Source organism: Haemaphysalis longicornis, unplaced genomic scaffold (genome assembly GCF_048455015.1).
Source record: "Haemaphysalis longicornis isolate Haplotype H1 unplaced genomic scaffold, Haemaphysalis longicornis Haplotype H1 scaffold_1, whole genome shotgun sequence".
NCBI lineage: Eukaryota > Metazoa > Arthropoda > Arachnida > Ixodida > Ixodidae > Haemaphysalis > Haemaphysalis longicornis.
Genome location: NW_027526203.1, coordinates 152,950,282 through 152,977,429, shown reverse-complemented (window position 1 = coordinate 152,977,429; position 27,148 = coordinate 152,950,282). Strand labels below are relative to the sequence as shown.

Genomic DNA, 27,148 nt, shown 5'->3' with positions numbered 1-27,148 from the left:
ACTAAAACTCTCTAATATGTTAAGGTCCCGCAACGTAGCGTACGGAACGAGGGTGCTGGTCAGGCGGAATGGTGATACACACATGCGTAATTGTTATCTCAAAATGCCCTCCAGTAGTAGTAGTAGTATGAAACTTTACTGAGCCATAAAGTAGGAGTGGTTCCCTAGTCCGGGAATCCAAGTGATGAGCGGGTGACCGATACCCAATATGCCAGTAGGTGCTGGACGTTCAGGTGGTCGCCGGTAATGAGGTTTCCCACCGCTCATGGAGTAGGGAGGGGGGAAGGAATGGGTGAGTACAGCAACTTTGGATCGCTGTCGCCTGAGAGCGGTGCATAAAACGCGTCCGTGGTTATTACGCACGGCAGTGAAACCCTGCCGTGAGCGAAATCCAGCCGTTCTGACCGCTGTGCACGGGGACTTCGCCGTGGCGAGAAGTGCTAGCACGTGATGAGTGGATGCATTCAGATGATCGGGAGTTTTTGTTTAGAGCCCTCAACGTAAAAGCGGCTCTCTGTTTTGTCATCTCATCGTGTGGTTCATATTGGGCGTCTTTATAAATGGCCAGCTTCGTAATAAACTCGGTTTCGTCCTCTACCGTCAGTGGCTTTCCTTCCCGCATCTGCTGGAAGTGGCCCACATCCCATTTACGTCAATCACTGCGGGCACCTATCACAGCCGCGCCGGGACATACCAGAACAGCGGCCGAAGCCTGCCACGGAGAACGTACGACACAGGCTCAATGTATTTCGCTTGACGACCGGTGGCTAGCTGTCAGGGCGGCTTGACTGGCTAGATGCGTCCGCTGTTTCATCTGTCAGGATTCTGAAGGCCCTGCCGTGCAACCGCCAGCGCTAATACGCGGGGCCGCAAGACGCGAGTCTGGCGCCGGTTTCAGCTTTCTTCCTTCGGCCTGGGCGTGGGGACTCGCTGCGACGGGGAGAAAAAGAAAAGAAAAGAGAAAAACGTCGCCTTATTGCCTACTGCAGAGAGTGACGCGCCCTTCGGGGACAGGACATCTTTTCCCGGAACGGAGCTCAAAGACGCGGAGCGTGGTAGAAAGAACAAGTCTGCTCTGCCGCCTTGTTTAGGACGTTGAATTGCTTTTTGGGGAATATTTTAAGTAACAAAAAAGAAAATCGACAGCAAGGTGACGGTTGTGGAAGACGCAGCGGGAAGAGCGTTTCCACGCGGCTTTTGTCTCCCGTAAAAAAATAATACCTGAAGGTTACGAGACGCAGTATGCAGGGCTGCAGCAGAGCAAAGACATTTGTCACGAAACGGCATTTCCACGAAATTGGGGAGTGGAGAATACGCGCATTTATTTGTTGTATTGAGAGCAGACTCAAATGCGAGCTTTGTCTCAGTTAAAAAAACGGCAGGCACCGTATGCTTCACTGAACGTTCTCAAAAAACTTTGCACTGAAAAAAGAACAAGTGTCGCTACGACAGTGCACCTATCGCGGGGCTTGCGCTGTGTTTGGGAAGCGCTTTCACCCTTGACGTATTACTGGAAATCTGCGGGGAACAACTGCTCGCTTTCGAATGTTCGAAACGTGTACTTCGCACCATGTTTGGCTGCAGCGATAATCCGTCTTTTTTGTCTTTTAACAAAATTCGCACGCAGTTTCTATTGCTACAACGTATGGAGGAACAAAAAAAACGACCTTACGGAGAGCCGCCAAGGGCCATCATTTTCTTTTACAGCTTTTGACACATAGCAGTGCGGCGCGAAGCTGGCAGAAATTGTGTCCCTCCAATGTCCATAAAGCGTTCAGATAGGCATTGTTTAGAAAAAAAATCACTCCTTGATTTCTTTTTTTCGAAGGTACACTCACGGGCAAATGAAATGCGAACACGAAAATATGAACCAGACCACACAAATAGGACGATTTCTTTCCTTGAAAGCGAAATTGTCCTGTGGCTTTATTACAATAACAAAGATTAAAAATGTGTTTTTTTTTCAAAATATACCACTAGCGAACCATTATTCTATCTCCACTATCCATATTATTTGATTTTGCGTGTTCTGATTCATGCTTTCGCGTTCTTATTTCATTTTCCACGACTGTGCGTTGTATCTTGTTTCAAGCTGCATGAAACGCAGCTAAAAACGTGAAATAGTTTCCCTGTTTTCTTTTACATTTTATAGGCGACAGAAAGGTTCCCTCGATGCTTCACGTTTTTTTTCTTCCAAAGGAGACGTTTTGTTACATATAAATGTTTCTTTTTCTTCGAGTATGTTTGTAAATAGAAATATTCTGTTATTGTGCCTGTTCATGTCTAGTGCTTTTTCATGATACTTCTGTTCATGCCGGTGCTACGGTTCCGTTTGTGTTCATGTTCTTTGCGGTTCGGTGTTGTTTTTCTCGTGCAAACAAAGCAGGGTGCCAGAGGGGCCTATTTTATTGCGCGCGAGAAAATGAAAATTGGGGAAACTTCAGTTTTTCATTAAACCTAACGGGGATGGCGTAAAATTTTAATATAAATACTACCGGGGCTGGAGCTTAGCTACTAACCAATATTACAATTTGTACACCTCATACGGGCTGAGACGGAGAGAGATTTCAGCAATAGACCCTATGCAAAATGCGCCCCGCGATCTCACGTCGACTCCGGTAACTAGGTCCGCCATTTTGGTACGGTCGTTTGAAACCGAAACCAATTAGCAAAACATACAAGGCGGGCATTGACCGCTTTTGGTGATGGACTACGATGCCGGAGCATTGCTTCGTGCCGCAGTGCACGCAATGCGGAAATACCGGTCCAAATGGAGAAAAGGTGCGTGAAGTTCCACGCTTTTGAACGAACTTTCTGACGCGAACTATGCCGGCGCGAGCAACCTTTGTGACACGCTGGGCGCGGTGCGCTGGGAGCGAATATTTGTCGTTGGTTCGCTAAGCGCGGGATTCCGTAGCCGCTGTCCGGATGAAAAATACAGCTGCGTTGGAGTTCTGTGGTCCAACCTTTGTATTCTAAATGAAGCCTGAGCGTGCGCCACCTATTCATGCGACTGACAGCGGCACTCGACCGGGAAAACACGTTGCCAAAATTAGGCTGTTTCTTTACTCTTCCCTGTGACTCTGCGCCCGCTTCATTCCATTGTAAATGGTACCGCTTAGCCCCTACACGATCCTTTATCTTACCTAGGGCTGTAAACAAACTTTTCTTGCCGCACTACGCAGTCACGGCGCGGTTGAAAATTTCCTCTGTGGCGGGCGCTCACGGTATGGGAGTGTGTTGTTGGTTTCTTTTACGTTGCATTTAGCCGCGTGTCGTTGCAGAAGTGGCGTACACTGTTTTATGATGATCTAACGGTGGAAAATTCGAGCTTTTGCACTTGGTTCCCGATTTGCTGGGCTGAAAGGTTTGTTGTTACGTCAAGTTAACTTGGTGCCCATTGTCATTTCAGCCACGATGTATTTACTGTCGAATATTTTGCGACTAAAATACACACTCACTCCTCTAGTTTGTCACATGCTGCATGCATGCCTCCGACCTTAATGATAGTGGCCATTGATGTAAGTAGTTGAGACAATTTTCAAGCTTTATTAAAAAAAGAAAACGGCGAGAGTTGCATCAGGCCGCCGTGCATCAGCTTGAGTGCTTTTGCATTTTTTGTATCCACAGTTAAAATCCCAGTAAATTAAACTACTTCGCTGATTTATAGCGCGTACAGTATAGCAAACTGTGGATATAAATGGAACAAAGGGAAGCATTCGCGCACCCCTGCATGCCGCGGTCTAGTAAACACGACGTTGCCCAGCCTCTGCCTGCTCGCGAGATGACCACGGCGAAATGTGGCATGAATGCTTGCTGGTAGCTCATAGGTGACCCTTCAGGTGCCATGCCAGTCCTTGTTTCTGTCTCTGGGAGGGGGGGGGGGGGGTGAGGCCAGCACAACTGGGACAACAAACCCATTCCCAAGGCTACCAATACCAAGTTTTCTCCCAAGCGCCTGCACGGCACTTTGTTGCTGCTCGCATTGCTCCTGTACTCGACGTGCATCGAATAGACGCATTGGCAAGGGAAGAAAGGGGCCATTTTCTCGCGGGCTTCTCCGGTCAATGTCTTGGACGGACACTCGCTGGCTTGATGCCCTGCTGTCTCGGACGTCCCCACTGTTGCGGCAGCTCAGTGCACGCAAGCTCCGGTGGCGCCTCTTAAAACCTTCGGCTTGCAAGAAAGCGAATAGGTGCACAGCAGCCAGGATGTGACTCCATGCTCCACTGCAACCCGCCGGGCACTCGCACGCTGCCTCCACAATCGCCCCACAGTCCGTCTCAAAGGTGAGGCACACAACGTAGGGCCGGCCACTTTTCTTCTGGGAGCGAAAGCAGCTGCTGAGCATATGGATGAGGCCCAACCTGCAAGAACAGAGAGAGTAACAGTAAATAGCACGCAGGGAAGAACATGACTGGTCCGCTACAGTTCATGGTAAAGGGACAGAGCAGAAAGAAGAAGTGGCCGCAAGGAACAGACTCAAAATGACGAGATTTTGTGTCTTGCTTAACACTGTTGCAAGGGAAATAATCTACACCTCAAACAGCAATGATGTCAAAATTGTTTGTCAAGTTCGAGCGTGCAAGTATCTCTGCATGTTTTGTTAATGCATTTTCAAGAGAAGGAAGTTTAACATTTAAAAACCTCACCGTGGGTGATGATACCAGTACCCGCATAATCGTGTTCGTCATAACTTAAGCAAGCAATAATATGATTATCTGGAACTCACTTCCAGAACCTTTCGATATAAAGAGGTAAACATTCGGGCTATACCGATGACCATCGAATTAAAAAAAAAATGTTGTAGTTCAGTGAGTTCGAGCTAACGAGGTTTTACTGTATTATCTATTCGTGCACACCAAAAACATGCGCTTTAGAAACAAACACAACCACCCCACCGCCAAAAAAGGAGAAGAAAGATACACAAACAGATTTTTGCGGCAGAACATGCGCAATAAATAATGAAAACACATACAAAAAAGAAAATTCAAGGCGTATGTGCGCTTTTGTAGTTGACTTCGCCGCAAAGCGCGATTGCTTTGCGGCAAACGCGCGGGCGGACGACCGTCACGGAAAACGGCCGCAACCTTTCTGTAAACATCTTCGCCAGAAATTATCCCGTAAATTCGATGTACAGCATTTGAAAATACCTAATCCACCCACTAGCGGTGCGGTCTGGCGATTGTCGCTTTCCTCTTTCATGGTTACTGCAACAGAGTCGCCGCTACGCATTTGCATGGTAAACAACGGCGAACAAAGTGCTATACAAATGCTCATACCGGTTAACTCGCGTCAAGTAAAAAACAAAGAAGGATTTACTTACTGCGAGTCGCACGTGTTTGTCCGCACCGATGAAGGCGAGCAATGCGCTTCGGTGGCTAGGCGGCATGCCCTGCTCCGCTGCCGTTCGGATGGGTCTTTGGCGCGGCACCCCGAGTGGTATGAGTCTTCAGACACAGTCGGCAGCGCAGACAAGTCCTTCGTCCACAATCCGCGGTCGGGAGCCGGAAAACGCCGCCCAGTTTGGGCCATACCGCGTTACCGTCACCTACTTTTCCACAGTAAGCAATACGAGACTGCCCTATCGGCGCCCGTACCAATATGGCCGACGGTCTCGTTTGAATCAGTGTTGCTAGATCACCAAGCAATTTCGCATAAGGTCTATTTGCATGGCCAATCTGCCCCAGTATAGGGTAGTGGCAGGGGTCAACGCGAGCGCAGTGCAATGCCCGCGCCTCGCCCTCTTCGTCCTCGGTGATAAACGAGGCATCGTCACCAGGTAAGTGCAGTAATCCCTCGTTATAACGAAGTCAGCGGGACCGTGAAAAAATTTGTTATGCGGTATTTCGATATAAGCGACCACTCAAGAAAAGTAAAGTAGTTGGAATTCAACTGCGCGACTTGTGCGAAGATTAAAAGCCCAATGTCTTCAGTGAAGAAAAACTTTCTCAGGTGCAAAAAAGCCAGGAAGCTTTGGCTGTTTCATGTTTTTGCCGGGCACGAGCAACCCCTGCTCCAATTGGCCCAAGCAGTGACTGGCATCCGAACGCCTCGCAGACTGCTAAGCGCAGGAGGAGGGGAAGGTAGTGACCACTTTTATAGAAGGCTGGTGCGGGCTTCACGGAAAGCTGGGAGAATTTCCCGCTGGAAAGCGCCGAAAATGCCGTGGCTGGAGTCAGATGTTGTGATTGTTGAGCTCAAAAAACGATTAACCGGTCATTTTGGGTTACGAGCACACTCCTGAAAACTGACCGGTTTTGCAGTAGGGACCAGGCATGATCACTGGGCCATTTTTTCCCGAGGTGTGGAGCAGTGAAGTCTGCAAAACAAGAGTTTTTCGTCGCCCTGCTGTCGACGACACTGCTAATTCTGCGGTTCGAGTGTCGGTGGTCCCGCAATGTTGCGTCCAGGCTATTGACCAATGTCTAGGAAGAAAATTCAATTACCCTACCACGCTTTTGGTAGCGTTTCTCTGAAGTAGGATGGCGAATAGAGCGTGACCGGCTCGAAAAAATCGCCCGGGAAACACCAGCTTGTTAACCAACCATGTTGACCACCTGAGTCGCCGCTGCGTCGCCGCCGCTCGGCGACGCCTCCGCTGTACACTTCGCTCTAAGCGGGTCCAGCTCTTCGTGCGCTTCGAGTAATGCGGTCTAAAATGGATGCATTTTGGTTGGGACCAGAAGAAATTTCGAATAAAGCGGTATTTCGAGTAAAGCGAGTGCGCTATAACGAGGGATTACTGTATGCCTTTTCTTTGACCGACCACCCGACTCGATCAGGCCTAGAGTCGAAAGCCGGTGGGTACTTGAGTGTAACACAAATTATAACCCGTCGACAAACAGATTCTGCTCGTGCTTGACGATTGCTGAAGCGTACAGGGAGCGTTCCACAAATCTGTCAATCTATTTTAAACCGGTTTTATATATTAAAAAAACTCCCACTTCCCCTCGCGGGAACCCCTGTGTAGATGCGACGCATAGGCGGAGCGGCGAAGGTACCGCGTTTTATAGCGCGCGTAACGTTGAGGGGACTGCGTAAGCCGGTCTTAGTCGATGACGACGTTGGCGTACTTGTAAAGCGGCGTGGACTCTAGGTGTTTGAGCCAAGCGTGGATGTTGCTTCGCCGGAGAACGGCACACCGGTTATATGCGCAGCGCGCCCGAAGGAGAGGAAACCGTGGAAGAGAGAGTACTGCACATGCGCCGGCCCCAGCGCGTCTGCCGCGGCTATGACGCAACGTGCCGCGGCTATGACGCAACACAATCCAACACAATCCACTTTAATCCAATCCAATCCAATCCAATCCAAGCCAAGCCAATTTAATTCAATCCAAGCCAATCCAATCCAATCGAATCCAATCCAATGCCCCTCGCGAGAGAGTGTTCGCTATCGGAGAGGAGAGGGGGTGAGCGGCGGAGAGCGCAGCTGGCGCGGCGAGGAGAATGGGGGAGGGGTGGACAACGCCGACGATGACGACGCCGGAGGGACAAGGCGAGTGAATCAGATGCTCTGCATCTAACACTTTTCTTTTAGTGCGCGCTACGTTCTAGCGCGAGGCGTCGGTAAACGACAGTCCCGGTGTTTTTGTACCGTGAGGACATGAGCCGGCGACGAGAGGACACGCCGACAGCCCGAGCCCATAAGGGGCTTCGCCCCTAAAAGTAGGTGTTAACCATGAAACGGGTTGAAACCAGTATTTTTAGGTCTCAGATAGCATGATGACGGGTCACAACACCGCTTCACGTGATGGCCACTGGCAGTTTGTGCGGCGGCCGCTTGTTCTCTCTTGTGCCCTCGATTACAGATGAACTCTGGACTCTCGCTAAAAGGCAGATTGCGGTTACATGAGTTAGACCACAGAATGCAGTCACAAATGCGACTTCGCCAAGGCCACTTTTGTGCCCCTCAATTGAAGACAAAGGAGGGGGACCTCAGTGCTCAGCGGATAGTCGGAGTGGAATAGACCTAAGGACAGTTTCACCTCATTATTTCATCATGGGACCTAAATACCGGAACGCTCTTCTCTTTTTAGCGTAAATGTCGCTCATTCAGCACTGCCGAAGTGCAGGTGTGTGACAAACGTACTTTTTGACACATCGGTTGTGTGTTGTTGCTCCGTCACCGCTTTCGCGCGACAGGGCACAACTCTGCTGGTTTTCTTTTGGACGAACGGATCTGGAAATACGTCCTGCCCAACGCGGCTAAGCAGTCCGCGATTTGCTGGGCGCAGAAGCACGAGTTGGAAAGTTAGATTAGATCCCACTGTATTTACGACGGCTTAAACAAACAAATTCTTAAACAAACGTTCAGTAAGGGTGATTGGAAAAAACTGTCACCCCGAACGGGATCTATTAATTCCGCCTTTTTGCTGAGCCGGTCATCACTCTAAATACGCATGCAAAGAAATACTTTACGTGTCGCTAAACCCGCCGCGGTGGCTCAGTGGCTAAAGCGTTGTGCTGCAGAGCACTAGGACGCGGGTTCGATTCCCGGCCGTGGCGGCCGCTTTTCTGATGGAGGCGAAATGCGGAAACGCGCGTGTGTACGAGATTTCGGCGCACGTTAAAGATCTCCAGGTGGTCAAAATTAATCCGGAGCCCTCCACTACGGCGCGCCCCATCGCCTGCGTTGCGTCGGCGCGTTAAACCGTACAATCAACCATCAACCTTTCGCTAATTTGCGCTTTACCGCCCTCTTTAATGTTGGTAGAATTACCTGGCAGGTGTTTTTAGCAAAGAATGAGGCGCAAATAAAGCAAATGGCCGCGCCCCAATGCGCGTTTCCGCTGACGTCGGTACCAAATGAGGAATGCCAGTGCCTTCGGTTTTTATGGTCCCGCACCCTAGCTGTGACCCGAGTTTGCGAGCGCGTCAAAGCTCGGCGCCGTTGGGCTTGCCTGAATAGCAGCTTCCCTGGTTTTACGGCGCTCGGACATCGTCAGAGCTGCAGCGCGCCTCTATACGCATTCCACCGAGTCGGTTGGAGGCCGCACGGCGCGTTCCGCGGGCGGCGTAGCTTGGCGGCGTAGCTTGGCGGCGATGTTCGCCGATGGCGCGTGGGTGCGCGTGGCAGGCGTTGGCATGCAGAGCACGCGCCAACTGTCGAAGAACCCTTACTTTGTAGCGGCAACGTCCTTTGAAATACCTGCACGAAAACTATGGCACCAGTTGCACCAGCATGGCTCTAATCTGTACTAGTTTGTACATTTGTAGGTGGAGAGCATCTCGAACATTGACAAAAACGGAGGACTGCGGCGTGTCCTGTGTTTCTTGCTCTCCGTTTTTCCCCATCTTCGAGCTGCTTTCCACCAAAATCCTGTTGCACATCGCGGCCCCAGATATGGGGACGGTATTAAGACGAATTTTCTGAATTAAAGACCTTTCGTGGGCAACCCAACAATTTTTGTTTGTCTGTCTGCATGTCCGCCCCTCAATTTCTGAGACGAGAAGTCTATATAGGTAAAATCTTTCTAAACAACTAACTATGCTGCCACATTTCGTACTTGTCAACATTGTTGAGCAAAAACAAAATACATGCATCAAAACATCAATACGGAAATAGTAGTAGGCGGTGTTCTTTTCATTGAAAATAGACATGCCCTTGATATATGCGAGAAAAAATGAAAAGAAGAAGACGTTTTGAAAACAGCTTATATTCCCCCCAGTAACGAAAGGTTCTGGTAGATGGCGCGTGAGCAGCGGGACGTGCGAAAACTGAATTCGTGTGAGCAAACCTCCATTTGGTTTATCGCGGGTGGCGCAAGACGGGAGGGGAAAAGGGGGAGAGGTGGCGGGGAGAGACGAGAAGCATTTACGTGGCAGGGGCCCCCGGCAGAAGAATATCTTCTTTCGGTCTTCCAACGACATTTGAAGCGAAGTGATCAGGCAGGTAGCTTATTCTTGCGTTTACTTTTAATGAACCGAACAACGTCTATTTAAAGCCCCTGCGAAGAAAAATGAAGGAAGCTTACACTAAGGCGTATGACTTGAAGGTAGCGAAGCTGTACGCTACCTTCACGACGATCACGACGGTTTAATTGCACGATTGCAGCCGATTTGCTTTTTTCTCGCTGCCGCAACGACCTTTACTCCATCCATCTTTGTTGCTCTAACGGCGAGGAAGCAAATCGAAGAAGCAGAACGAACGAACGCAACGCGCACACCTAAACTAGGCACCCGTAGGTGGAACGTGTACCCTATCACATGTGCTGTGTCGAGAGGGTGGCGTTGTTCCGCGCCGCGCAGTTACAGCCGAGCGAGTAAACCGTGTGATTCTGAGGTACTAACTCGCGGTCGTAGCCGAGTGGGTAAGGCGGCTGACTGTAACTCCGTTTTTCTACCGGGCACAGGTTCGAAATATGCCGGTGCAGGTGATTTCATTTCTTTATATTAAGTTTTGTGAAACGCCGGAATCAACGAATTGCTAAACAGCTTCGCTGTTAAAGTATCAACAGTTTGAACACTGCCCTTCTAATTTCATTCCAAACCACTCGCGGGTCATACATTCCTTACATATAATTTTTTAGGGGGGGGGGGTGACTTTATTTTAGATAGAGAAGTCAGGCTGTCAGCGAGCTGGGCTTGGTACGCCTTATAAAAAATAAAAAAAACGGGAAAACGGGCCAAACACGCAATACACAAAAACGCACGCGCAAGCACTCAGAGACAGAGTAACGCACGCATGATACACGCATAATACACGCAAGGAATCGAGTAGACAAGCAATCGAGTAAGCTTCCTGGGCCTTCTCAAACTGTGTGCAACAGCTTTTAGCAAACTAAGCCTTCTCAGGAACCACTACTGGGAAAATGAAGAATTGAAAGGATTTGAATTAAAAATTCCTTCCAAGCTAAGGGCCTTGTAGCTAGTGTCGCAGCGCGAGCCCAAGGGAAGCGATCCGATGACGTCGCTAAGTTTCAGGCTTGCTCCAGCAAGCAGTGTCAAAATCGTCGTCAAGGCGAGCCGTAAAGTCCGGGCCTGCGAGAAAGTTATCAACGCGCACAAAAAGGAAGGAACGATCAGTGTGAGGCACATTTTATGACGTGTTTCTTCGAGCAAGGGGGCGTTCGCTGTTGCCAGCTCATGTGTCGATACTTTTCGGAGTGCGCACAAAGGGTCCGTCTCGCAGCGTTGTTAACCGCCGGCCCCTCTCTTTTGCCACCGCCTCCTTCTGTTGTTACATAGGAGTGAAGTAAAAGGCGGATGGATGTTATTCTTTAGTTGGTGCCTCATTGAAGGCCTAAAGTGACAGTCGTCATAGTCAGTAAACACGAATGATGCCCAAATGGCCGCTGCTGTTAAGAGAAAAAGAAAAAAAAAAGTCCAATTCCGTGTAACAGTGAGAATCGACGTAACGGAACCTTTCATCGTGACATAAAATAAGTTCAAGAGAACTTGCGTGTAGCATTTTTGTAGAGTGTTATTGTGCTTCGCAAAGCTGGTGATTTTCCAGAGCTATGAGCAGTGGTGAGTGTGTTGAGAAATAGGAACCGCACTGGCGAGTGTTCAGCGTCTCTATCTCCGTGGAGAACCTCACCACCCAAGCGCAGAGATTGGGTTATTTCTCAACCGATATTCTCGAGCACGCTGGAAGTCGTGTATGCGGTTACTAGCTCTAGCGTCAGTAATTTTTTGGGTGAAGGACAGAAAGAAGTGGATTGGACGAACGTGAAAATCCCTACTTTGCGTACATTAATCCGCAGCGTACCTAACAGCGAAGGTATCATTTCTGTGCACGGGAAGCGCAGGCGCAAGTTCATGATTTATTCGTTCGGTAAATAATTAAATTTGGTGCTTTAAACAGTGATAGCAGGGCCTCAACAACGCTACGTGACGTAAGCTTTCACATCATCATCATCATCATCAGCTACGCCCACTGCAGGGCAAAGGCCTCTCCCATAGATCTCCAATTATCCCGGTACTGTGCTAACTGCGACCAATTTACTCCTACAAACTTCTTGATCTCATCTGCCCACCTAACTTTCTGCAGCCCCCTGCCACGCTTGCCCTCTGTAGGGATCCCCTCTGTTACGCTTAATGACCAACGGTTATCTTGCCTTCGCATCACATGCCCTGCCCACGTCCATTTCTTCTTCTTAATTTCTACTAATGGGTCCTTAACACGGGTTTGTTAACTGATCCACTCCACTGTGTTCTTGTCGTTAACGTTAGGCCTATCATCTTCCGTTTCATTGTTCGCTGGGCCGTCTTAAATCTCAGCAGGACACTTTGAGCGAGCCTCCAAGTTTCCCCCACGTAGCTGAGTACCGGTAAGATGCAGCTTTCACGCACTCTCTTCTTCGGGGATAACGGTAGGCTGTTATTCATTATCTGAGAATACCTGCCCAATGCACTCCACACCATTCTTATCCTTCTAAATATCTCTGCCTCATGTTTGGCATCCGGGGTCACTACTTGGCCTAAGTAGATATATCCTCTTAGCACTTCCACTGCCTAGTCACCTAAGTCAAAACACTGTGCTCTTCTGAGGCTATTGAGCATTACTTTAGTTTTCTGCATATTAATTTGCAGGCCCACGATTCTACTCTGATTGTCCAGAGCGGTAATCATGCCTTCGAATTCGTACCCCTAGTTACTTAGCGAGGCAACATCATCGGCAAATCTGAGGTTACTGAGGTATTCTCCATTAACCCTTTCTCCCACCTGTTCCCCATCCAATGTTCTGAATACTTCTTGTAAACATGGTGTGAATAACATTGGAGAGATTGTGTCTGCTTGCCTGACGCCCTTCTTTATAGGTATTTTACTGTTCTCCTTATCGAGGGCTATGGTAGCTGTGGACCCATTGTATATCCTCTAGTTTTCTTACGCAATGCTTGTCTACACCGTGATTCCGCAATTCCTGCATGACTGCTGAGGGTTCGACCGAAGCAAATGCTTTCTCATAATCTATGAAGGCTATATATAGGTGTTCAGTATACTCCGCGCATTTGTCTATCACCTGATTGATCGCGTGAATATGGTATATTGTTGAATAGCCTTTACGAATCACTGCTTAATTGTTCATTAGGTTGAATGAAATCCAAGCTGGGCGAAATTCTGTTAGCGATTACCATGGTAAGTACGTTGTAGACGACTGACAGTAAGCTGACCGGCCTGTAATTTTTAAAGTCCTCTATGTACCCTTTCTTATGGATTAGGATGATGTTCGCTTTCTCCTAAGATTGCGGTACACTCGTGCTCATTAGGCATTGCGTATACAGGTTTGCCAGTTCTTCTAGTACAATTTGCCCGCCATCCTTCAAGAGGGCTGCGGTTATCTGATCCTCACCAGATGTATTGCGCCTTCATTTCCTTCAAAACCTTCTTGACTGTTTCGGTCGTTACTGGTGGATGTCTACCTCCGAATAATTATTTGGTATAAAACGAGCAAACTGTACAGCCGACGTCGTGTAATCGTCTGTAAGAACGGTTTTTGCAAAATTCGTCGGCGTTATATTCCTCTTACCAGTTGATGATACTTTTATGATTAAGAGGTCCTCCGGCATCATTACTTCTCAGAGATAACATCAGCAGCATGCATATACTACCTATATTATTATATCCACGCAGATATCTCCTTTTTTGTGCAGATGGTTATGAGAGCATCATTTTTCTTAATTCTTTGGTCACCCCAGGTGACAAGTTCTTATAGCTGCTTGCCTTGTGCCGTCGCCCTAAATTTTCGCTTGCGAAAAAAAAGAGACCTCTATTGGTCTTGCCAGGCTCACTTTGTACCTTCTCTTGACTGGAGTGTCGCCACTCGCCTTCCCCTGTGTAAAGTGGTTAAGACGATCACGCTAGTCGATGACTACTCGGAGTTCGTTGATACTAAAAAAACGTGTGGAAAGGGCTGGTTCTGCCGTTTTGAGTGTTTTAGAAAGTCCCTTCAGACCGGTGTATGTGATCTATGAAACGCTGAATGATAATTCTTATCCTTGGTCTACTTCGTCCTAATCACCACGTGTGTTGAGCTCACACTAGTGATTGATTGCAGGGTTATTTAACGCGCCGACGCAACGCAGGCGATGAGGCGCGCCGTAGTGGAGGGCTCCGGAATAATTTTGACCACCTGGGGATCTTTAACGTGCGCAGAAATCTCGTATAAACGGGCGTTCTTGTTTTCTCCTCCACCAGAAAAGCGGCCGCCGCGGCCGGCATTCGAACCCGCGTCCTCAACGCAACGCCTTAGCCACTGAGCCACCGCTGCGGGTGTTGAGCTTACACGCCTCGTTATTTGAACGCAATCCTTCCTCATCAATCCACTCAGACTAAACTACCGAAGCGTGGGATTGTGAAGCTTTGTCTATTAATTTATCTTAAGGAAGCTGTCTTTCAAAAAGCCAGCTCAGACGTACAGACAACTCGACTGACAGCCGCCGGATTCCCTCTACAATTAATTGCACACTTCTGTCACCGAGTGCGCTCTGAAGCAGGTGAAGAATGAACCACCTAGGTAGGACGCTCCAAACAAAATATAAAACTAAAAACAGCTACACCCCTTGACAGTCACATGCTTTCGACTAATATAAGAAAGTCCAGAAACTGTGCCAACATCAACGTGTTAATCTCGACGTCTAACAAGATATTGAACCCTTGCAACAACCCTTGCCCACGTCATGACTGAAACGTGCGGCAAAAAAAAAAAAAAAAACATCGCACGCTATTCGTGGCTTTTTGAGAAGGCGTAGTATAAGAATACCGTTTGCATTCGGAAAATGGGGCAGAAGGGATGAAGACTTCATGGTAGGTTGCGCGAGCATGGCCAGAACGTGGAAAAATCACCACAACAGGCACCTCGGCATTCACTGTAGATATTGGGGTTCCAATCCTCCCTTTCGTTAATGCTCCATAATTCGCCAAAGTAACAACAAACTCACACTGCAGATCGTTGAAGCCTGCGAGATTAATTGCCGCAAGGAGACTTGCGTAAACTTTCGGCTGGGCTGTTCACCAAGCAATTGCCTATTTGTCTGGTAATCATACCAGCAAGGGTATCTCATTATGTGTGTGTTTCTCCACTCTCCTTTTTTGCTGCTTTTGTTGAAGCTGAATGCTACCTAATCAGCATTGTTACGTCAAATAAACGCCATTTGTTAGTGAGCCCCTTCTTGTGTTTACTAGTCGTCGTCCGTGCTTTTTTTTTCGCGCCGTACCGACGCCCAGGGGATAACTTATGGAGCTGGAAATTGCGCCTGACTGAAAAGAAAACTATCGCACCACCCTGGAGAGATAAGTTGTTTAAGCCTAATTAAACAGCCATGGGGCGAAGGGGAAGAACAATTAGGCCTACCAAGTCAGTCATTGATCAAATCGCATATTTCCGTAGAACGGGGCACATTATTATAAGTGACTTATTTGGCGCCATGTGGGCACATGGCTTAATCTAGGCACTCGATATTTCAAGGACAGTAGTCTTCAAACATCTCCAGCAGATACGGAAGGGACAAATTGGGCAATTATGAAGTGTCGAATGAAAACTCGGGCTATAATTTCGCCTTAAGCAATACACTGATGACGAGGGTTAATGGACAAAGAGGCGTGGGCGTTTCTGCGCCCGCACCGACACACAGTAAGCGTTCCACTGCAGTGATTGCCGTTGGTGTGATCCAAAGTGATGCCTCTGTCGTTTCAGTGTCCCTGGACCCGACGCCAGTGCTCATTCCGCTGCTGTCCTCGATCATCTGCTTCCCCATCGTTGCCCTGGCTGTGATCTGCGCTCTGCGCTACAGGGCCCTGAGGCTGCGCCGCAAAGAACACCTGCGGAGGCTTCGCGGCGGAGGGTATACCTTCACTCGCACTACTTTTAATATCGTCTGCAGCGCCTGAAGATTGTGCATACGCCTGTGTACGCGCAGAACGTTCCGTAAACAATTTTAAACCGAAGGAACAAGTACAATTTACAGTTCCTGACGTTGCAGGGAACTGGTAGAAAAATACATTTTTAGTACTTCGGTACATGGGAATTTCCGCTTTTTAAAGAAATTCAGGTTCTGCAGTTGTGCGCGCCCGAGCAGGACCAGATAGTGCTATAATGTGCGCCGTATTTTAGCACCACGGATCAGTTTAGCCCTCCCGCGAATTTTAAACGCGTGCCTAAAGCTCGACACGAGGCCATTTTCGTTTTTGGCCTCAACTGGGGCGCCGTGACAATAATGGAACCTGCGCATCCCTGAGGAGGGGCTTTTGCTGCAGAACGCAATGGCTGCACGCCAGTGATCCCGCATCGCGACAAATCTTGCCACGTGCAAAGGTTTACACGGGCTAGCTACGAGCATACGTAGTTACGGGAGCTTTTTGTTACCCAAGTTTTGTGGGGTATTATTTTAAGAGCTGAGCTCTTTAGGCCGAGCAATATCCCTCTGTGCCACCAAAAAACACCGAAGTCTGAGGGAAAGTGCGAGGAGGCAAGGAGCCCACGAGCAGGTGTTGGGTGGGCGCGTCTCAAGAAATGAATTTGCTTAGGGAGGTCCTGGTTTACGCCATGAAGCGGGCGACCTAACCAATGGGCCACCCCAAAGGCCCGAGGGGTACGGGGTTAGGAGCGGCGAGGAACAATATAATGTGCAGCCAATAGGAAAGAAAAAAAAAACTTTCCTGTGGTTGGAATTGAACCGTGGTCCCTCGCGCTATGAGACCGACGTCTATCCAACTGAGGTATCATCGCTTTTCTTTTTTCTTTTTTTAGCGGTTTCAGACATCACAAAAACGTGCTACAGATAAAAAACGCTAGCTTTGCCTAAGCCAGCGTATTATGTCTAAAAACGGGGCATAGAGAACACTTTCTCTACTTCTTGCAGCCACTCGGGCGTACAAGGTTGACCCTTCCACATTTCTACAATGCGATGAACGCTTTCACAGAAATACTGCCTCGCGGGCCGTCGATCAACGTCCGAGTAACGAGCTGCCAATCGAGACCTCCATATTCCGTGGAGGACCAGCAACATCAATAGGTCGTAAGGCACTTCATTATCGTTCTCAACTGCCAGAAACCGTATACCATGAGGATCCAAGGGGAGTTCCTTTTTCAAAGTTCTCTGAAGAACATCCCACAAAAACACCGCATCCCAACAGTCCAAAAATACATGTTCAACAGTTTCCGGCTTCTTGCATAGCCAGCAGTCTGCTCCCCAGGGCACGAACAAACCCTTCTCAAGCATCCACGTTTTAACCGGGAGCACACCAACATGAAGCTTAAAGAAAAACGTTTTAACACCCGCGGAACAACCATTGCTTTTACACGTTTCAAAACATTTTGTCCTGGTCCACTTCGAAACATGGATCTGTATAGTGGCACAGGAAAGCAGGTTTCAACGAGATCTTTGTACAACTTCTTCTTTGACACTGAAGTCAAATACTCCATTGAAAAACGCGAACATACAAATTGTGTTGCCTGTACGACTTCCTTTAAATATCCGTGAAGTCCTCCGGTATAACACAAAGATGACGTAATAACAAACTGAGGCAGACATCTACCTAACCTAACCTGAATTACAGTGCGAAGTAGGGGGTCCTTCACCTCACGCAAAAAATAAAATCTATTGACTACTTGTCGCAGAAAAAGATGCGATAGTGACAAACCACCATCACGCACACGTCTGAAAATATTAGTTCTACTCGTCCGTTCCCAGGTCGAGCCCCAGATAAAAACAGCACATACACGATGTAACCTTTGTACATTTGCACGCGAACAATGAATAACTTGCAAAACGTACCAGAGTTTAGCGAACAGAAACACATTACACACCGTCTCCCGTGCCAACACAGACAACGTTTTACCCTTTCCCTCCCACTTTTCCGCTTTCTCTCGCAACGCTGCTGTCTGGCTTCGCCAGTACGGCTCGCTGTCGCGGTAATTTTCCAGCGGGACACCTAGATACTTGGCAGGCGTAACTTGCCAGCTGACACCTTCAAACACACTGGGTGTCCAGTCCCAGCACCCGTGCCAGAACCCCAGACACTTTTTCCAATTTACGGAACTTCCAGTATATTCACAAAAGGAATTAAGTATTTTAATGGCGCTACTGATACTTTCTCTATCACGGCACAAAAAAGCAATGTCGTCCGCATAGGCAAGTACACGGACCTCACATGCCTGCAACCGAAAGCCATGAAGACTGTTGTTATTTACGCTTGCGCAGAGGGCCTCAATGCATAAACAAAAAAGTAAAAGCGAAAGCGGGCACCTTTGGCGAACCGAACGTGTGACCTTGATTGGACGACACACCGACTTGTTAATAACCAAACTTGTCGAACACCCTCTATAAGCCATTTGTACACCCCCCGCTATTATTCTTCCCAAGTTTACTTGTTCCAAGATGCTAAAAAGCATTTCATGAGAGATTTTATCAAAGGCCTTTTCGAGGTCTATTTGGAGCATGGCTACGATGAAGTCCATACTGTCACAACATTCTAAGATGCTTCTCGCTGCGTGTATATTACTTGTTATAGATCTTCCTTTTATACCACATGTTTGGTGCTCCCCCACTATATCTGTTATCACCATCTGTAACCTCCCTGCTAGAATTTTCATTAATATTTTATAATCGACGTTAGTTAACGTGATTGGCCTATACGCTGTGACCTTCTTTAGTTCATCCCTGTCATCTGTTTTTGGTATGAGCACAGTGTGCGAACTTGAGAAAGATGGTGGCAATCTATCCCGCTCATATCCTTCCTTATAGAGTTCACACAATATTATACTGAGGTCATCACGAAAGGCTTTGTAAAACGCCGCGCACAACCCGTCTGGTCCCGGAGACTTGCCCGGATTTAAATCGTCAATTGCTTTCTTAACTTCATCAAGTGTAATTGAAACTTCCAGACTATCTTTAACCTCGTCGTCAATGACCGGCAAGAAACGCATAAACTCTTCCCTAAACCGGTCTAAGTTTACCGGTTGACATGCAAACAAACTATCGTACTCACAAAAGACGTTCGATATTATTCTCTGGTCACTTGATACATGCCCGTTGTACTCTATTTCACTGATTGTGTTTCTGGTGGCGTAACGTTTTTCAGAGCAAATAGCTCGCTTGGTTGGTGCTTCACCCAACAAAAACTTCTCCGCTCTGGCTCGGACTATTGCCCCATGGTACCTTTCTTCTTCGATAGACTCCAACTGTTGTTTCACGGTTTTAATATCATCCTTACACAGTCCTGGTGACTGGCTCTCTAGTGCTAAAATGTTTCTAGGTAGCGTCTGAGCAGGGCTTATTTTTTCGTTTTATCATGATGTAAGGCACTTGACCTTTCCAAGGCTTTCATCTTAATTTCTTCTTTGAATCTCTCCCACTTAGCGGCACAGCTAGAATTTTTCTGTTCCATTAGAGTTCTAATCTTTTCAGTGACCTCTACTACAAATTTTTCATCCTTCAATAATTGACGATTCATTTTCCACAGGCTCCAGTTAAACTTCTTCCCATTTTCTTTTCGCTTACCAATCAAGAAAGAGACCAGGCAGTGGTCACTAAAAGACACAGGCGTAACATTATACTCTGCGCACTCTGGTACAAGGTCAAGGGATACATAGGCTCTATCTAAACGCGCATGACTCGCACCTTGAAAATGAGCAAAATGTACCGCTCCTGTGCCATCTAAGGCATCCACCACATCCTCTAAACCGAAATCTGCTGCAATTTCGCTCAGTGCAATTGTGCTACCATCACGAAACGGTGTACAAATGGATTTATCTCGAGCAGAGCACACACAGTTAAAATCCCCTAGAAATACAATAGCCCGCTCTGTACCAAACCACGGCCTTAAGTCTTCAAAGAAGACTTTCCTTTCATCCGCTTTAGTCGGCACATACACACATATAATTCGCCACTCTCGCGACGATAACAAAAAATCACATACAACAAACCGGCCAGACACACTGGACGTTACATTTTGGATAACAACGCCGCAACTCTGACGAAATAAAAGTGCGCATCCTGCCGATAAGACCACCGCGTGGCTTACACAGACGTGATATCGTGAACCGAACACATTCACCGTTCTTTCTGTGCTCTGCTCGCTCTCCACTTTCGTTTCTTGTAAGCCTACCACGTCTAAATCTTTCGCGTTGATAAGCCTGTACAACTGGTTCTGACGCTTACGCTCAGACAATCCGCGTACATTCAAGGTGGCACAACGCAAATTATGGGGTGAACTGAACACTAATGAAAGATGAAAGGACGCCTTAAGCTATGTAACCACTAATCCCCGAACTCAACACCCCCCCCCCCCCCCCCCCCTCCCACCTCGATACTGTAGTGCACACCAACCCAGTAGAATGGCATGCAGAGAAACGTTTCGGATTACCAGTCCAGTTCTACGTGGGCTTTCCGGGGGGCATAGGCCGGTCGGGGGGAACGCTTGGTTTGGACTTGTAACCCACACGTCGCCCCAAAACCGTCTTCGCTGGCGGCTCACCGCTGCTGGACTCATCGGTGCCCTGGCCGGTGACGTTGTTCTCACGCTGACGCTTTCCGGCGGCAACGCTAGCACCGTCACCACCGAGTTCCATCAGTTCGTCGTCCACTGCGGGAGCCGGCGGTGTCTCCTGGCGCACCACCTTGGTGCCACTATCCTTGCTCGACGAGGCGTTGGGGGGAAGCGTCTTCAGCTCACCAGGCTGCTCCTTTTCAGGAGCGCTCCGACCAGCCTCGGCCTCAACCCTTCCCGCCGGGTCCTGCTCCGTTGCCGCCTCACCGGTGGTTCCGGCTGCAGTCTCCTCCGCGTCCGCCTCGTCCATGAGGTTTTCGCGAAGGTCTTCCTCCCTCGTCGGCCCGGTGACGCGGGCATACGTCTTGACGTACGCACTTGCCTCATGTCCGTATCGGCGGCAGGAGGAACAGCGCGGCACTTTGCAGTCGCGCCGGATATGGCCCTTGGTGCTGCAGCGAAAACACTGGGGGGCCCTGCCGGCGACAACGACGAGAGCCTTATCCCCCCCAACTCGGAGTTCATGCAGCAGGTCGTCCATGGTCACTCCCGGTTTCAACTTAAGAGCCACCGACCGCAGAGTTGAGCCCTTATCCCGTATGGCGTCGACACCCCAACGCTCTTTGCGCACTTCGACGACACGCCCGTAGGGAGCGAGCGCAGCGCAGACATCTTCGTCCGGCACATTGTAAAGAAGCCAGTGAAGCTTCAGCCGAACTTCCGGGTTTGAAGGGTCTATCACAATGCACCGGCGGTCCTTCACTTTTACGTCACTCTGGGCTAACATTTTTTTGACGCCTTCCGCTGACTTGAAAGTCACGGCCCACACGTGACTCATTTGATACGCCCCCAATGCCACCACGTCGGCGAGCAAAGCGAGGCGTGTCAAAGTGTCTCGAAAATCATCGACACGATACGGGCGTGCACGCATGTCGGCATGCAGAAACACAGTATTCAAAACAGATTGACCGGTGGGCAACTGGGGCAAAATCACTTGATAATCCTGGGAGTCGTAGGCAGAAATCCTGTTACCGCGGCCAGACTGGGCCGTTATCGCCGCTCCGTCGGAGCTCATGATTCCGCGTCCGTACGCTACGGTGGCCGGAAGTGGAATGACTGAGGTATCATCGCATCCCGGGAGCAAAGCATTTCCGTTGGGTTCGTAGCGCGGGCGTTAGTTTTACACTGTGCGGCGGGTTCTAGGGGGGGCCACTTATGGGAGATACGCGAAACCTGCGGACGAAATGATCGTGGCATGCCAGTCATGGAGAACTTCCAGCGCCAAATTCGCAAGCTAACTTGAGGTGAACCACCCGGTTTTTCGGGTGGTTCACCTCAGAGGGGTGAACCAGAGGGGTCGCCAGAAAGAGGGGTCGCCAGCTCTGCTGTTTCTCCAGCCTTGCACCACTAGTGCAAGCTACGCCAATTTTTTGCAGTATTTTTCCTTCCTCTTTTGTAGCTTTTTTCGCGACATCACAAGAAAACCCCAACAAACAACGAGGTGTTACAAATCTGCTGTGTGTGCGCGTGTCCACGCCGTGAGCGAGCTTTGATTGCGCACAGCATGACCGCGTGCCGAGATGCTCTCCACATAGCATGGGATGGTGGAAGGGGACCTCCACTTGCTTCATGGGCTGCGAAAATACGTCTTGGGTAGAACCCTTTCGAACAGCCGTTGTCGGCGGCGGTTGACTTATTAGAGAGTTTCAGTACAGCTTTTGTTGGCTTTGCGTGCGCTAACGCTAAATTTTTGCGACACGCTACGACAACACGCCGAGGAGAGTTTTAGTAGAGCATCTTATCAGTTTTGCGTAGAGACGCGCTAATGCTTACGGCGCCATCTCTCGAATGGATTGCGAAATGACTCTCCGGCTAACCTGCCAGCGGTGTGCCGGAGTGCCCGTACATTGCGCGACTATCGAAAGAAATGCAAACAAACGTTTTCTCGCTAGTATTGAATGTAAATGGTCCATATTATGACATGAATATTATCTTAACTGAGTGCGCTCCATCAAGAAAGCGTTGAATCCCCGTGACACTCCTTTTGTGCAATCGCATAGTACACCCTGAACCAAATGTCTGGTTTTGAGGCATACATTTTATTCGACTTCAAAACAATCCAGAGATGCGTTTCGAACGAACACAACGTCACGACATGCGGGGCAAGTCTGAACCGCAATTAACAGCTGATGTTTCGTTTGTCCTGCCCGTCGTAAATTTGGCTCTTAGTTGCAACATACACACACACCTACAACATACAACCTACAACATACACAGAGGAAATTTGTCCCACGGTGTAGCGAAAGAACGACAAAAGCGAGACCGCCGCCACGGCTGCCCAAAACGGGGATGATCGCTACAATGAACCGGGAATCTCTACACGATCATGATACTGGGGATGATTCTAGGGCTTCTCGACACTAAGTCACAGACCTGCCTAGAAGAAGCGGGTCATGCACACGTTTTTTGCAAGCACGTGGGTCCCCATTTTACTTTGTTTGCGCTGCTTGAATTCGAGCGCGTTCAGCACAGGTTCTAATAAGCGAAGATCAACTCGAAAATATTTCCAAGTGCAGTGGCTCGTAGCTGGAAGCGACGAATGCTTCTCAAGACGGTGCACAACACGCATGGCACTAACGATGACTCTTTCGTCTCTTAGGTCACTGAGTCTTGTCGGGTCTCCCGTCCGCAAGAAATGGTTGTTGGGATGAAGAATTGTTTCCGCAATCCTAATATATGGTTTTTGGGTCCATAAGGTCAATACTTGCGAAGCAGTCGGGAAATAATGTCCACTATGTCGTATCCAGCGGTGCATCCCGCGTTGTCCAGCTCAGGACGGTCTGAAGTCGCCGAGGCGAACGAGACGACGAGGCTGTGTGTAGAGCTTCGCTAAACATTTCCAGACATTCAGTCTAGCAGCGATTGTCCTGAAAAGGGTGTCGCGCAACTCTCAATGTCTCGGCATTGCGGTAGTCCTTGTGCAAATTGTCTACTGGTATTCTCAAACCAGCGTTGGGTTTGATTTTCGCACAGGGAAGAAGTGATGATCAGAGGTTGTCGAGCTTTTCCGACATCGGTGAGATATTGGCGGTGAGCACGACCACGGGCGGCACCGCGAGAAGCGTCCCCCTGACGCCAGCTTAGAAATTCTCGCATTTGTCGTCTGCTTCACTCGGGCTCGCTCTGCCTTATGTTCCTTTGCGCTCGGTTGTCTTTTAATGCTTGCCCGCACCAGATTTCGCGTGTGCGTAACTTTTTATCATAGTAAAAGACTTAAAATCGCATACAATAGCTCTAGGCGTGATCAAAAGTACAGTTTTTGGTACCGCTCCGGAAGAAACATTGCCGGCGTCACCCCGTTCCTTGCGAAGCCGGTCCTGTGCGGAATGTGAAACGTCGGAGCTAGGCGTCAGCCTCTGTATCGAGCAATTTTTCAAACAAAGGGAACAGGCAGCTGCTAATAATCGACAATAGGAAAAATGCAAAACGACAACAAATTCCAGGCCTTTGGGATTACCGTCTTTGCCAGAAGGCTTTCAGATTCCCGGTACTCGAATGTAAGGAGATGATAAAACAGTTTTTGTAACCATGCTGAACCCTCGAAAGTTTTGTATAACATCATTTTACGTTGTCATGGCAAGAGAGTATGCCCACATGTACTATGGGGCGCAAAAAATCTGTGAGCTCCAAATAACAGACTGTGTGTATACGCACCTGCAGGACGGGCGAAGAGAGTAATGATAAACGACTCGTTGAGCACACAGGCTGTTATGGATGGCAACCAGATCCGCCAAAAGAGATACAAGTAGCGCCGTGAAAAAGCGTGCATTTGTAGTGAATTGATGATACAGAATGCGAACAAGCCTCGTGAGAAGGATGCCTACGTGCCCACCCCTGTGCTACCTTGAGCTTGAATGGGAGGATGGATGAATACTTTTTACACGCCGGAAAGGATGGCTTTCGGGCACTATACATGGTCGGTGCGACGTAGGTTTCTTAGCTGAAAGCGGTACCGTAGGGGATACAAGGCCATTGTAATGATTGTAGGGCGCAAAATCTCGTCAAAACTGTACATCAGAGTCTATGGCTGGTCTTTCAGAACTTCAATTGATTCCAGCGTCTGGAACACTAACGTAACTTTCTATTTTTTGGTGGCTACGATACTGACGAAACCGTGTGCGCTGCATGGAGTTTACAAGGATCGGCTTTGTCGTCAGGACAAAAAGCACTTGGGGTACTTAAGTCTGCTAACGTCTTTGAATGCAAAAACATTATGGTAAAGGCAATCGGCTAATTGGCCAGGAGCACGGGACCGGAGCCGCCATCTTTTCTGCCCAGCAGCTTTGCGTGGGTGTCTGGGGTTTGCGGGTAAGTTGTGATTGCAACCAAATGGGAATTGGTGAATTGGACCTGCGATTCCGAGAACAGCCTGTCATTGACAAATTTTCTCGGTTGGTTTTGTTTTCTGTGCGGAGAATGTTCCGAGCTATTTAGGGACAACCTACCATGCTGTATTGTGCACGTGTCTTTATCAAACCAAAACGTGGCACACAAGATATTACGTTTTTCCTTTAAAAGCAGCGTTATTGTAATTGAACGATCCCCTTTAGAGGGCATGTAATAAGTTCAAAAGCCGTTGAGAACTCCATACTGAGCAGATACAACCCTGCATTTATTGCCGCGTCATGTCATCCGCACGGTACAGCGCGATGTGCCAGTGAAGTATCGGCACGGCAAATGCGCCATGATTGGATATTCAAAGAACGTAAGTAGACTAGGTCCACTCGAAAGCCGTGTTTCTTGAGGGCTAGGCGTACAGAAGTTTAGTTAACACCCTTGCCTGTCGCCGCGAGCACGTGGATTCCATTCCCGTCCCTGGCACGCTTTTAATGCGTAGCACTATTTACCGAGTACCCCCACAGCCAGGACCATGTAACGCCCTGCATTTCCACAATAATGCAGATTTCGAGAAATTTCCCCTGTAATCGTGATAATAGCGTAAATGGAGGTAACTGGTCGCACGAAATTTTGAAAAACTAAAAAAATAAAAATACATATAAAAAATTACGGAAAGAATTACGCATTCTTGCAATGCATTGAACAGCGTATACCACTGTTTGCGCGTTTCATGCGCACATACAGCGTGAAACGGACAGGACGCGCGCCCACAGCGTGAATTCGCCCACTAACGCTCAGCGGAGTACCCACACTAGCAGAGCGACCCTGGCGACACGTATAGGCCAATCTCAAGGCGAATAGCCGCCGCGTGAGGACGGTCGTCTCGGCGTAGTGAAACAGCTGGCCGAAGACTTCCTGCTGGGTGGCGGCCGCCCCTCTCGGGAATAGTAGGCCCTATTTTCTGGCGCAGGGAAGGCCTTGAAGCTGGACCACTCTGTGTAACTCTGGTTTCGGCGCCGGGTGGTGATGACGGAAGCTGTGGAGGGGCTCCAGCGTTTCTTTTGTCGGACAGCCTCCACGGCCACGCGCACGCACTCTCACACACACACACAAACCCGTACACAGACGCACGAACAGACACACACACACGCACACGCAGACACAGACGCACACACGCACACGCACACGCACACACGCACACAAAAAAATCCCGCGGCTTCATTTTTCTTGACAGCGCAGTGAGAAAAACGGACGTTCAGCGCATTCACATTTACACTTTCGCTTTGGCGGGAACTGTCAAAATTAAAAATTTCATTTCTGCATCCACGTTAGGATTCGGTTTATACTGTTTAACAATACAATTTGTGCATGCAATTCATAGTTGCAGTTCTGGAGCTTTCATTGCGAAGAAAAGAAAGTTAACAAGAAAGTTACTCACGTTATTTGTTTCTGTAACTGCAATGCCTGAGTTTTGTTCCAGGGTCCCGTTGATCCGAAACGCGCTCTAGGTATTTCAAAGTTACAAATAACTTATGTAGTCGTTAAAGACGACATTCTTTCTTAAGCTACTTAAACGCGAAAATTTCGGTCGGCGTTTCTCTCTGTCCGTGTGTCGGTCTATCCCTCGATTTAGCCGCCCGGGAAAAAGTTGAATTCTTCAACAAGAAATTTATAGAGCCAAAGCATTTCCGAACGACTGAATGTGGTGGCAATGCTCAAACTTAATTGTCAGCATTGTTGAGCAAAAAGAAACCATTACGCATATTTCAGGCAAGGCATCAATGCGTAAGTAATATTTGCATTGTTCTTTTAATTAAAATAACTACCTGTTTCATTTTTGCGATAGCAAACAAAAAATACGCATTGAAAAAAAATTTTTTGACCTCAATGTAAACAAAGCACTCTCGGCGTACCCTCGTGGAAGTGTTCCGGGTTCAAGACTAGCAAAAGGTTTCAGTAGATGGCCCTAGCACTGCAATGCGGCAGGAAGAGGAGGAATAACTTTTATTGGTATAAAGCAAATATTTGCTTCTTTCCGGAAGTGGCGGCGTCGTTGGTTCAAGGCACTTAAGCCTTGCGTCATTGCTCTAGCCCTGGTGGTCAGCATAGGCTTTTCGTTCGGGTTCGATCTGGTCAGGGCAACTTCCCATTGCTCATAGGACGGATGTCGAATTGGTGGGACAGATAGGGTGTTTTGGCAGGCCCGTGTGATGTGGTAGAGTGATGTATATTCGTCAGGGCAGTGAGGGCATTTGTTTGAGGGGAACTGGCCCGGGCAGGTGGCACGTAATATGCCTATGTGCGAGAACGTGTTAGTC

General features: G+C 48.6%; 1 protein-coding gene across 5 annotated transcripts in view; it reads left to right on the top strand.

The window, feature by feature from the left end:
* Positions 1–27,148, top strand: part of LOC144138022 (uncharacterized) — a 298,058-nt gene that overhangs the window by 254,065 nt on the left and 16,845 nt on the right. The window contains exon 2 of one of the 5 annotated variants that reach the window (XM_077670067.1): positions 15,640–15,787. The exons of the other annotated variants lie outside the window; for them this stretch is intronic. Within the exon in view, the coding sequence (XP_077526193.1) occupies positions 15,640–15,787 (148 nt within the window). The remainder of the gene's footprint in view (positions 1–15,639; positions 15,788–27,148) is intronic. 5 annotated transcript variants of the gene reach the window in all.